Below are 13,796 nucleotides of genomic sequence, written 5' to 3'. Positions count from 1 at the left end.
TGTATTAAACTTGTTTTCTTTTTCTTTTATATGATTTTTGTATTTGTGAGCAGCATACAATCAGCAAAAAAAAAAAAAATCCTTTTCATATTTACCCAGTAGTGAATACAATGTCTAAGGGTGGATTTACACAAACGTGATATACGTCCGTGCAACGCGCGTGATTTTCTCGCACATCACGCACCCATTGAAGTCAATGGGTGCGTGAAAATCACCGCACCACACAGAAGCACTTCCGTGGGACGCGCGTGATTCGCGCAACAGCAGTAAAAAGTATGATTGAAAACAGAAAAGCACCACGTGCTTTTCTGTTTACAAACATACAAACAGAGTGTCATAATGATGGTGATGACACACAGAGCTGTTAAGTGCCTTTTGTGCGCGCAAAACGCCACATTTCTTGAGCGCGCAAAACGCACACGCTCGTGTAAATCCGCCATAAGTGTAATAAAACACTGTTCTGTGGTTCCATATGGCTCAATTCCGCAGAAACGCTGCCAGGTGAAGAATTGGCGTAGCAGCATACCTGAGGAACCTTTCAGGAGACCCCCACCTTTCTCGACCATTAGTGTTTACTGCTACGCCCATTCCCCTCCTGGCAGTGTATCCGCATGGAATTGAATTAAATGGAGACATTTGAGTGCTGTAAAAGTAATTTTTTGAGGATTGTATGCTGTCCCTTATTAAAAAATCATATGTAAGGAAAAAGAAAATATGTTAAAAACACATTGAATGTGTACCATGCCGTTTATGATGCTACATGGTGACTGGAGGGAAAAGAGAGCCCTCTTTGTGCATGGATTAAAAAAGTGGTTTCCATTTCTTTCTAGGGTTGTTCTAATTTTTATTACAAACTATACTGAAACAATTCCTTTGAGGGCATGTGCACAGGCAGGGGTGTAGCAACAGGGGTGCAGAGGTAGCAATCGCACCCGGGCCCTGGTGAATGTACCGATGTTATAAATGCCACATGGTTGGTTGGGGCCCTGTTACAAATTTTGCATTGGGGCCCAGGAGCTTCCATTAACGTATCTGTGCACAGGCTATAATGTATTGAAATACACAGTTATTCTACTGCATTATAATGAAAAAATAAAAATTATATGTAAAAGTCCTCCAGTGAAAAAAAATAAAAAAAATTAATCAATGAAACAGAAAAAAAAAAGAATAAACACAGTTACTTAAAAACATGAAAAAAACATACACATATCTGGTATTAATTGTTTCAACCTGTACAGTAAAAATAATGTAATTTAGAGTGTTTGGTGAACAATGTTAAAAAATATAAATAATTGTTAAAAAAATGTACATTCCGTTTTATAAAAAAAATATATTAAATGCTACGTTATTTGTTTTGTAAAATTATACAAAAAACAGAAACACACAGCAAAATAAAAATCTGTTTTCATTAGCAGTTGGCATCATTTTTCCATGATATTGTTAATATTTATTTGCTGAAATTAACACATTGTAGTCCAATATCGCTCATTTCAAATTCACTTCTATCACCTCTGTATCCATACTGCTGTGCTCTGCTAGTTTTAAAGAACAAATTGTGCTCTGGGTGCACTGAGCATGGTCAAATCCACATAAATTGACCCTCCATTTTTTCCTACAAATTTTACCTTTGCGGGGGAATGCAGTGATGTTACCTGGTGCCCTTTGTTTTGCTTGTTGTGCCGCCCATCCACGGATTCCCGGGCCCCCTCTTTTGTCATTCAGGATGGCTTCGGTACTGAACTTCGGTAGTCCAAGACACTCTCTCCTGCTATCTGATTGGCTAGCGCTGATCATGTTAAGGATTTTCCCCAAAATGACACAAATCAATAGAAAGTGGATATTATGGAGATGCAGTCTACCGTTTCTGTTAGATTTTAATGCTCAATTGAACCCTTTAATGGGGGTTATGTTGAAAAGAAAAAAAAACATCAGTGTTACCCCATGATTTTGATTATCTGTGGATTATATTTACATGCTGCAATGTGATAACTTTGATTCTGCTTCTTTCTATTGGCTGCAATGTTATTCTATTTTATAAGGTGAGTGAATCACACTTTTGTCGTGCAGAAAATTACCGATTACATTGTTGTTTATTTCTGCCATGTAGATGATTCTTTTCTCTGCCTGCTGTATATGTGGACTCATCGGAGGCATCTTAAACATTCAATTTCTTCGTGCCCTCAGCAAAAGATCCTCATTGCACCTTGCTTCATTGTCACTTGCATGCATTGGTATCAGTGGCTGCACTATATCTACATGGCTTACATGTCGCCTAGCCAGTTATGAGCAAAGGAGGATGTTTTTAGAAAGAGAACACTCACTTCATCACTCTCATGAAATGACAGAAAAGGTAAATTGACAGCGTTAATATTTCCTATTTTATTGGTTGAGTTGCTTACTAAAAATTGTATTACAAGTTAAAGGGAAAATGTCACCACAATAAACCCCTTAAAATTACAGCCTGCTGCTGTATGGTGCCTCTATGGCACTGTATTATGAAGATATTCTCTGTAATATGTATTCCAATCCGGAAGTATATGGAGGTACAGTATGGGCCCATTCTTGCTCCGTATAACCTAGAGAATGGATGGAGCCATAATACAGCAGTTTGCATGAGCACTAAATATGGTAGTAGGCCATAACATTGCCTATAACCTCAGACTTAAGGCGTCACACTGTTAGGGCTTGTCTACACACGGAATTTCTGCAGCAATTCAGCTAAAACTAGAAGAATTTCCACAGCGACAAAAACACACAATTTCCTGCGTTTTGACTGCAGAAAATGGTGCGTATTTTGCTGCATTTTTCTCAATGCTGGGGGATGGTGACATCTTCTCTGAAAAATGCAGCAATTCAGTCCACTTTCCGCAGCAGGAATTTACATGCTGCGGTCCAAAAAATATGCCCCGCAGGTAAATTTCTGCTCGCCAATTTTTACGCAGCGTGTGGACAAGATTTGTTAAAGAGGCTCTGTCACCGGATTATCAAATCCCTATCTCCTATTGCATGTGATCGGCGCTGCAATGTACAAACACAATACACACCCAGTTGGAAATAAGAGATAACACGCCCAGTTATCCATTAGAAAGGCTCATTTGCATAAATATAAAATTGCTCATAACTTGGCCAAAAATGATCGTTTAAAAAAAAACAAAAACGTTACTGTTATCTACATTGCAGCGCTGATCACATGCAATAGGAGATAGGGATTTGATAATCTGGTGACAGAGCCTCTTTAAATCTCACCAACTTTGCTGCTACTTTATTCTGCTGCGTATTTTCTGTCTGCAATTCCAGATGGAAAATACGCCGCAATTCCACTACATGTGGACAAGCCCTAACAGTTGCAGCCAGAACAGTGTACAGTCTTTGATGACACAATGATAACTTAGTGGTATTGTGTCGAGCTCAATCCAAATCAACTTCCATGGATGCAGATTCAAAAATGTCCAAAAATCCCATTTTAAATCTTTATATCCTAAAGAAACTCCATGACAGCATTCATGTGACAAAAGTTCAAGTGTTTATTAACACATAACAAAACCGCATGCAACTATTCGACCCGCATAGGTGTACAAAGACTTCTACACGGGTCAAAATGTTGCATATATGTGTTAATAAACACTTGAACTTTTGCCATATGGATGCTGTCATCAGTAGGGTAATGAGCTCATGCTGCTTCAGTAGTTTCGTATCCATCTTTGTTATTGCTGCAGTGTCAAACCTCTGGTTACCAAATCACATTGTGTTGGATTCCTGTTCGCTCAGTGTCAATTAAACAGTGTTAGGTGACAAAAGTGGTCTAGTGTTGTTCTCTGTAACACATGCTTTATTGTCTAAAATTAGATGCATCAGATATCTTTGCTGCCCTGTCGGAGACAGCATGCTGCCACTTATTAGTTAATGTTAAGTAGTTATTGAGAATTTAGAAATTCTACTTACGGAGCACGGCACAGGTGGGAAAGTGTCAATCAGCGGCTGGGATGCGATGAGAGCGTGAATATATGAATATACTTGGACTCATACTGGAGGGACTCCATAAGTATAAGTTCTAAATGCTCAATAACTACTTAACATTAACTAATAAGTGACATTATGCAGAAATCAGCATGTCTGTCACTTCTTTATGCTGACCCACCTCCAGGACCCGCATCTTTTTCTAGAATGGGGCCCCCTAAACCCCGTTCTAGTTTTTTGTGCTCACGCTGACAAACACAAAAATTGTGGTACAATTCATCGGATGCCGTATTATGGAGATATTCTTCCCTAGAAACACTGCTAGGAGGCACCATATGGCGGAACATGGAATGATTAGAGCTCCATAGTATAGGACTGTAGGGACACCGTGTACCAATATACAGGAGTTCTAAATAAATAGTAAATAATATTCATACAAAAATATATAAAAATATAACGGTAATGAGTCAATTATCAATAAAAACATGGTATAGCAAAAATAATACATATAGAAATATGCTGACAATGTCGACTCTGGTAATGAGTTTCTGAAACAAAAATTTTTACTGTAGAAATACTAATCTAGATGTCAACATCACAGGGGCGGCATTACCATTGCCAATAGCAATGATTTGTGCATTGCATTTTGCTGCATACCAATTAACACCAACAGAAAAGAAATGGAAATTATATGACTAATATTTTGCTTTGGTTTATAGTTGGAAGTTGTCAGAAATGCTGTGCTTTTTTTTTTGCGTACTGGAAATTAAATTATATGCTACAAATAGTAATGTAAAAGGTACCTGGGGATGTGGACAAAAGGGAAAGTATTTCATGCATTCCGTTCACCAGCAAAATATTTCAAATGAGCATCACAAGCGTATGGTTTTCATTTATAGATGAAATTAGGTTGAAGTATGTATTCATCATAACGTTTAGACCTTAAAGGATGTATAAACTAATGAGGGTTAGGATTCATTCTGTATAAAGGGATCTCCATAATTGCTACTTTTACAAATAGGAATGAAATTATCATTAGGCGTCCAGATTTTCAATTACAATTGACTCCATGTGGAGGGAGCTTAAGGCATTATGGCCACTGGTTTCAATATGTTTTAGTTAAACATTTCATTCTTACTAGAGCTCCACTAGGCTTTGTACATTAAATTCTTAATGGAGGATTTGGCATTTCCCACAAGGGCTAGTCTATTTGATTATATTAGTGGGTTGGTCTGAGCTCTCAAATTTTGTTGATTTGGATTTCATCCTCAGTAATACTTTCTTTCAGAAATGACATACATGCTAACAGATTAATGAACATATCTAAATGAGAAGGGAATAATTCCTTATTCTAGTATAGAATGTAAAGACAAGCACATTGGGCTAACTGTGCATCCGGAACAGCTTTTATATAGCAGAGACACAGCCTAAAGGCCTTATTGCACGGGTCGATAATTGGGAAAACGTGCGTTGTGGGAGAACGAGCATGTAAAAACATGGCAGCGATCAGCCAACAGATGAGCAAACCCAGTGGCGGATTAAGTAGACCATGGGCCCTGGGCTGTTACCCAAACTTGGGCACCCCTTCCGCACCGCCGCCCTGCCGCGCGTAACTATTTTTAAAACTACCTTTTTGGGCAAGCATTACCAAATGGGTGTTACGATTCCCCTTTTCACAGGGCTGAGTCCCTACATACTGACAGTCTCACACTGTGCAGGGACACATCCTCCTAACATGGGGAATTGTCTATCAGTCCTGGATTGCAGAAAGACTTTTTGTGAAATACAAGTATTTCCTATAATAAACATGTCAGGAGAGGTGACAGATTCTCTATAAATCTAGTGACTCACAGGTGACGACGTCTCAGATTCTAGTATTTTTTTTCCTCTTTTCTTCTCCATCCGGTCCAGAACTCATGACGACTTCTCCCGGCCATGACTCATTTCTGCAGAATTTGCCACTCAGACGTCTCCTCACTTTTGTATGTGTGTGTATCAGTGTGATTGATTGATTTTATTAAAAAATATTTTTTACTTTTTGAGATACAGCTGCTTTGTATCCTGTATTCGTCAGGTCAGCAGGACTGACAGGATCAGTGACACGCAGGATCCACCTCAAACCTATCACATCTAAGATTATAATTTAGTGCAGCGCCCGTTTTACTGATCCCATCAGTCCTGCTGACCTGACGGATACAGGATACAAAGCAGCTGTATCTCAAAAAGTGAAAAATATTTTTTAAGAAAATTAATCAATCACACTGATACACACACATACATTATATATATATATATATATATATATATATATATATATATATATATATATATATAATTATAATATAAAGTTTTTAAATGTGAACACACATTTTTATAAAAAAAATATATATAAAATATAATAACTGCTGAGAGCTCTATGGGGGGGGGAGAGTTATACTGCAAGGGGGTCTAACCATCTGACTGCAGGCAGAGGGCTCTAGGAATAATCCCCCTTCCCCCATAGGGTCCTCAGTAGTTACTATACTGCAAGGGGGGGGGTTGAGCGTCTAACTGACTGAAGAGAGCTCTATGGGGGGAAACTATTATCCCCCCATAGCCAGTACCACTAACCTCAGCCACGGTGACCGCCCGGCTCTTCTTTTCCAGCTTCTCTTCCAGCTTTGGAGTAACAGAACAGCCGTCCGTCGCTGTTCTGTTACTCAATGGCAGCACCCGCAGTGTCAGAGAGGCATGTCCTAAGCACTAGCAGACGTGCTTAATGCCTGCTACCTACCCCTATCCCGGCCAATTCCGTGCTCCTTCTCCCCATCTCCGTAGCGGTAGTTAGCAGCGCTAGCGCGCTGAATAGTTTTATAGGACTATGTGCGGTTCGGGCTGCCATGGGTCCCCCTGGGAGCCTCAGGCCCCGGGCGTCCGCCCGAACCGCCCATATGATAATCCGCCACTGAGCAAACCGTTTGTCGGCTAATCAGGTCTTTTATGCCGCCTACAATATGATAATTTGTGGGTAGCTCATCTCCTTGTGTAAACAGGGTATGTGCTGCCAACAAGATGCAAACTGTATGGGGAGAAACAACTGTGTTAACAATCATTGATTGGCGCTCATTACCAGGCAGGAAATCTGCCTTTGTAAAAGTACCCTTATGCCTCATTAAGATGGATGTAAAACTGCAAGAAGGGTTCTATGGTTATCTAACTTTGATTCTCTATTCATGAGGTCCAGGTCTTGTGGCCACATTATAGCAGTCTAAATGATGCCTAAAAAACACAGAAACTTTTTTTTTTCCTTTTTGAAAACCTGAGATCAATCTTTCTTCACCAGAGTGCCACAAAAAAAGTGTTCATTCTTATGTTGTCCATTGCAATTCCAAAAGGAGAAGAGGGTCCCCTACCTATTCCCAAACTTTTTAAACGGGAAAATCCTACGAGGTTCAGAAACAAGCAGCCTCCCCTCGCCAAAAGCTTGGAGAGCCCTTAGCGTTCCCAGATTAAGCCAGTTTGCGGGGGGTGGTATGGAAAAACTAGGAGTAATACCCATGAGGGCAGTGCACTTTAAAATCCAAGTTACACACAGATGTGTAAAAATGAATAAACAGTGACATTATTATAAAAAAATAATAAAAATGCTATGCTTAGCTGGCATAGTTGAGTGTGCTCAAAAGAGTGAAAGAAATTCATCTTACTTACCAAATGGATTTTCCCTCCCCAAGTGTTTTTTGGGTACAAACTGAGATTAGAGACTTTCAAACTAACCAATCTGATGGTATCAAAACGGTTCCCCCAGGTCACGCATAGGTATCTGTTAAACCAGACTCTGTACACCCTGGTCAAGAGCCATTGTTCCAACAAGCAAACAGCTGTTTCCTGCTTATTAGCCTTCATCAGTGCAAGATAAGGAAACCATGGCTTTATGCAGGTGGGTCTTGAAAGATTCTGTTCCTAGGATGCAACAAAGTTAAAGAGAGGACAACATAATCCTGTACTCTTAAGATCGTGTCTGTGCTGTACGCCAGTGGTTCTAGATGCACAGTTGGCCAACAAGGACATAAAGGAATAATTTGCATTGCTGTGTTTCAAACTGCTTGAGTAAGGAGAATTTTTGGTTCCTTTAAGCTCTTTCAACCCTTAACTTGTGTGTCCTCAAGAATATAAAATGGTGCAGCAAAGATGTTGCTAGCCAACTGAATACTACTTAGGTCAATCCTGGTGGCTCCAAATAAACATAATTAAAACATTGCATCTAATTGGAGTCTTCTATACTATGGTTGATTTTTTTAATCTTTTTTGTGATACAAAATAACAGAATTCAATTTTAAGAGCTAGAAAGAAACTGTGCAGCCATTAACCAAAATAGAAATGACTTATAAAAGTTAAATGACAGTGGCACTACAGCAGTGTTTCCTATGGTCAGAATCCTTGCACTAATTGCGTCCCCCACAATTTTTTCCTCATAGAGAAACATTGAGGATGTGTAGTAGTCAAAATAACCTAATGATTTACTGCAACATATCCAATTATCAGCAGGTAGCCCCTGCTTTTCTCTCCGGCTAAGTAAGTCCTAATATTTTGGGTCAGCTTCTCACATGGATGGTTTTCAGATACTATAATATTTTATATTAATTTTATAATTTTATAATCAGCTAGTTCTTTGGCACTTCTCCTCATACACAGCAATAATACAACATGAGCTAGGGTACCAAGCAACAGATGGAAGTTCGTGCTATTTATCAAGACGATGGGTAATCTAACGATTACTGGTCGGCGTTGTCTAACACGTCTCCAGGGACATGGCCCTCCACCATGGGGGCAACTTTCATGCGTATAAGTGCAGGACATTTAATGGGCGTTATTAGCATATGGACAGGAACCGGACAAACTGAACTCCCTAGATAGAGCTAATGATTTTTGTATAACTAGAAATGTCCCTGCAGTGGTACATTTACTTTAATGGAGGTTAGTTACCAATTTAGGGTATAAAGCTGTAATTTCCACAAATTCTATCCTTTTATTCCATTAACATCACCCGATTGGTCAGTAAACCAGTCTGACTAATAGTAGCTGAAAAGGGGGGTAATTTTTCTGGAAAAGCTGACCTTTCTTAATGATTCACAGGTAGAGGTAAACTGTAAGCCAAATGTTTGGACAATATCTTTCATCTTTACATACTTGGAGCTTCCAAAGCAAAAGGTTTGAATGCAAGTAGCATTTTTAAATTGTATTTTAAAAAAATCTGCTAATCACGGATTGTAGATTTAAAATTTACGTGAAGAGCATACTGGCTCGAAAAAATCTGTATAAGTGTCATTTGTGTTCAAAATCTGTTGACTTATTAGGGGGGCGAATAGAGATATCTGACTGTATTTTTTTTCTAATATGTAAAAAAAAGTTGTACTTATGTCTATTTGTGTCATTAACTCATACATTTTTCTGTTATTTTTAACAGGAAACCATTGAAAACATTAGCAATGGAGGCGCACAGCTTGTTTTTAATGGACGTGCCTAGCTCTATTTTGATGAGATTATTTCGTACGCTACCTATAATAAGACAATGTTATGTTTACTAGATTTATGTCATTTGGTTGCTGCAACTTTCAGGACACCGCCTTCTAAAATGACTTTCAATGAAGATATATTTTTTATCGCAGATTGACCACATTTAATATTATGCACAAACCTTCATTTCACAAGCGTATTACATAGGGAAGTCCGGGCCTTCTATAAATATATGTAGAGAAATTATATGTAGACATTTCCCACTGTTTCAACAAGTGCATACATAAAAAGCTAGTCATTTATAAGCATTGCAAAGTTAAGTTTCCTGTCACTCTGAGTGTAAGAATTTGCATCAGACTAAGGGCAGCTTGACGTCTGTCCTCGGATACCCTTCAAAGAAATGTTTTCAGGATATACAGGAATAATTACTAATTCAGTCAGTAAAGATAATACACGCCTACACATTGTACCACTAATATGGGGCTATTTGGCGCTACTTAAAGCCCTGGTTTAGAAATGATGGTTTTAAAAAAACATGTATTGGTTCATGGACAGGGTCCCACATTATTAATTCTACATTTATCTAAATGGAGACTCAAATACGTAATACCTGCCTGTATTACGGAGAGACAAGGAGCTCTGTGGTGGTAAGTAAAGAAGAGCACATGGGCATTAATGCTGACCGTACATGTTACAATAAACTGCAGAGGAACAAGCACACAAAGACAATCCTCGTCAGAAATTTTCAGAGATAGCGGCATCAATGGGATATTTGTTCTAAGTTAATAATTTAAGAATTTGCTTCACCAATCTCCTTTCAACGAGCGAGAAACATGGTTCTTTTACACATCTAAAAAAAAAAATACCCCCAAAAACAGGCATTTTCGTACTTGATAGAGGTTCCAGGTTTGTGCTGCAGCCTTTATCTTAGGATACAAACAGACATCAGTCGTACACATTATGAAACACTCAGGGTATGTTCACATGCTAGACTAAAAACGTCTGAAAATATAGAGCTGTTTTTAAGGGAAAACAGCTCCTGATTAGCAGACGTTTTTTAAGCCACTCGCGATTTTCGCTGCGTTTTTTACGGTCGTTTTTGGAGCTGTTTTCAATAGAGTCTATGAAAATCGGCTCCAAATACATCCCAAGATGTGTCCTGCACTTCTTTTTCGTGGCCCTTTTTTTACGCGGCCGTTTTTCAAAACGGCCGCATAAAAAAGATGGCCCATCGGAACAGAACACAGTTTTTCCCATTGCAATCAATGGGCAGATGTTTGGAGGCGTTCTGCTTCCGATCGTTCGCCCATTTTTTTGGGAGTTTACGGCCCGAAAAATGGCCGAAAATAGGCCGTGTGAACATACCCTAAGTATCCGCAATAATTGTCTCTTTCCATGTTTCTCTGTAGAAAATCTTAAACTGGCCATACACATTACGTATTTTTCAGCCAAATGTTCTAAATACCTCCCAATGTTTATTTAAATCGAAAGAGGGTAATAAGAATCTGAAAAATATCTTTGGGAGTCCCTCTTCTCCCCGATGAACAATGGATCAGGCATATTAATTTCCGTCATGCACAATACTGCTTTACCTTAACGTCTGCCATTGGTGAACTGTCGGGAGACCCTCATACATGCTAAATCTTAGGTCAATGTCACTGAAATCGGTGGGTTTGGCCAACTTTGATCTAAAGTATGCGGCCAACCTTAAAGTGTATGTGATTGGACCAAAGAAAGAAGAATAGAATAAGTATTACACACCACCATTAATTGTAGACAATTTTTCTGTGATTTTATACATTAGGAAAAATGTATATTAACACTAACAATAGCTCCAAGATGCATGGAAATCAACTGAAAATGTTTTTCATTTCTACCAAAAATCGAAATAAGACTTGTAAATATAAGGCTTCATTTAGAGTGGCATTCTTGAGAACAGTTTTTCTGTCCATTATAGTTCACCAAAAACTGGAATGTAACCCACCACAAGGAAACAGGGAATGTTTCCCGCTTTCCTTTATGTGCCAGTATTTGCGGACTAATAACGGATTGGAGAATGTATGTCATAGAAATGTAAATAAAGCCTAAAGCCTCATGCAAACGACTGTGTGCGCTGTCCGAATCCCGTCAGTGATCCGAGGAAAGATAGAACATGTTCTATCTTTCCTCGGATCGGAGACTCGGATCATTTTTCATTGACCCAATTCACCCGCTAAAGTGAATGGGTCCGTGAAGACTATCGGGTGCCACTCGGATGCCGTCAAAAACGGCCCAAGTGGCACAACGGTCGTGTGCATGAGGCATAAGTCCTTACGTTGTTCTATTTTGTCAAGCTGTTAAAAATTCTATTCAGTTGCATTACATATTTATTTTATATGTATACTTTTTATCTTTCTGTTTTGTCAATCTGTAATGGTCAACATTGCAGCCATTCTAGAGGCTATCACCCAACTTTCACAAGCTTTTAAATAGCAAAACTGTAGTGATATAAAGACAGGGTGTACATCAATGCAGAACTAGACATATTTACCATTCAGGAATCTAGTAAAGATTGGTTATAACTATATCAGCTTTTATTCAGTTCCATCTATTATATCTATGTATTCTCTTTCTGTTTTGTCAAAGTCACAAACCCTATTGGCCAGCATTACAGCCAGTATGGCCCAGGACAAAAGTAAAGCTGGATGACAACCACTACATGAGTTTCTATGGTAGCCATTATGGTTGCCATACCGCTTTCTAGAAATAGATATAACTAAAAAACAGAGAAATACAATTTAAACAACTTAATAGAAAATCAGGACTCAAGAACTTGTATTTAATGGTGATATTTATTATTTTAGGTGGAAATGCTCTTTAAAGAGAACATGTCAGTCTTCCTGACATGTCTATTTTAGTTGCCCATAAAATAACAATGTTGAAGCACTATTTCTTAGAAAATTACATTTTTTAGGTTCCTCTGTTATTCCTCCTGGAAATGTATGAAAAAATTGAAATCTGGATGTTACGATTCACCTTGTAAATAGGGTGTGCCCATACAGTCTGACCATTTCCAATCAGTGCTCACAGAGTCAGAATTCGTCAGGACACACCCTATTGAGAAGGGGAATGGTACCACCCAGTGATTAATTTATGCATACATTTTCGGGAGAAATAATAGAGGAATAGCAGAGTGCAGAGTTTTAACAGAAGATACAATAGAATTTTTATTATATGGGGAATACAATATTTACTAAAGCAGACATTGGGACAGCTGACAGGTCCTCTTTAAAAGGACACATCTCTGATTTCTGATAATAATCATACTAATGCATTTTAGTAATCATATATTGGACAATTAGATTATTACATGATATAAAATTCAATACAAATTTTTACAATTGTAATTCATTCTATTTTGAAAGATACAACCTACAGTACATCTTGGAAGGGTCCTCATATTTTGATTAAAAGAAGGCTTAGTCTCCTAACGTATGTTTGCATGCAGCAGATTTGTTGCAGACATTTGTGCTACTTTACCATACTGTACATCTGAATGGGGTTTGTAAAAATCCATGTACATGTTGCAGAAACAAACCCATTTAGATCTATGGCAAAGTCGCAGACATTTCTGCAACAAATCTGCTACATTTAAATGTACATGCCCTTTGCATATCACCAAATACATAGATTTATATTGCTCTTCAGCCCCATGTTTTTGTATGAGAACGGGGAGCTGTATATTGTTGTTGCCCTGAGATACTTCAGACCTGCTCCATTGATGCGTTATAGGTATGTTACATCCAAGGGTAATAATAATATACATGACATACAGATTATATTTCGTACAAACTAAAGGAATGCATGAATGGTAAGAATTGTCAGAGGTATAAATAACTTTTTATTATATACATATTCAGCACTAAAATAAAGTTCTAAGATGTTTATATCAGATGACCACTTTTATGTCCACGCACCAAAGCCTGAAACATTTTCCCATCTAATTTATCCCAAACATAAATTCATTCTAGCAGGTCATAAGAAATATGACAATGATTATGTCTTTCATTCTAAAGACAAATATAGTACAAGGGATAATAATGATACCCAGTGTATAAATAACAAATTTGTTTATAACTTCAATTTATGAATGAATTACTGTATATTTTAGAAGGTATCATTTTACAGCTATAGATCAAATATATTCATTGATCTACAGGTTGATTAATTTTGTTATGAAAGCAATATTTAGAAATGAATGCCTTTTTATATACAAAATAAATAAATAAATAAAGACTAATATTTTGTACAGTGTATGCTTCTGTTCCTGATATTTAATAAAGTGTGAAGGACTTTCTCAACTAAGA

General features: G+C 38.0%; 1 protein-coding gene across 2 annotated transcripts in view; it reads left to right on the top strand.

The window, feature by feature from the left end:
• TMEM196 (transmembrane protein 196) overlaps positions 1–13,537 on the top strand; it is a 43,847-nt gene extending 30,310 nt beyond the window's left edge. For both annotated transcript variants that reach the window (XM_075828671.1, XM_075828670.1), the window contains exons 3-4: positions 2,108–2,350; positions 9,401–13,537. In XM_075828671.1, coding sequence (XP_075684786.1) covers positions 2,108–2,350; positions 9,401–9,460 — 303 coding nt within the window. In that variant the 3' untranslated portion in view covers positions 9,461–13,537. The remainder of the gene's footprint in view (positions 1–2,107; positions 2,351–9,400) is intronic.
• The last annotated feature ends 259 nt before the right edge of the window (positions 13,538–13,796 follow it).

The sequence above is a fragment of the Rhinoderma darwinii genome, chromosome 5, assembly GCF_050947455.1.
Source record: "Rhinoderma darwinii isolate aRhiDar2 chromosome 5, aRhiDar2.hap1, whole genome shotgun sequence".
In the NCBI taxonomy this organism is placed as follows: Eukaryota; Metazoa; Chordata; class Amphibia; order Anura; family Rhinodermatidae; genus Rhinoderma; species Rhinoderma darwinii.
This window is presented reverse-complemented; position numbering and strand designations above follow the sequence as displayed.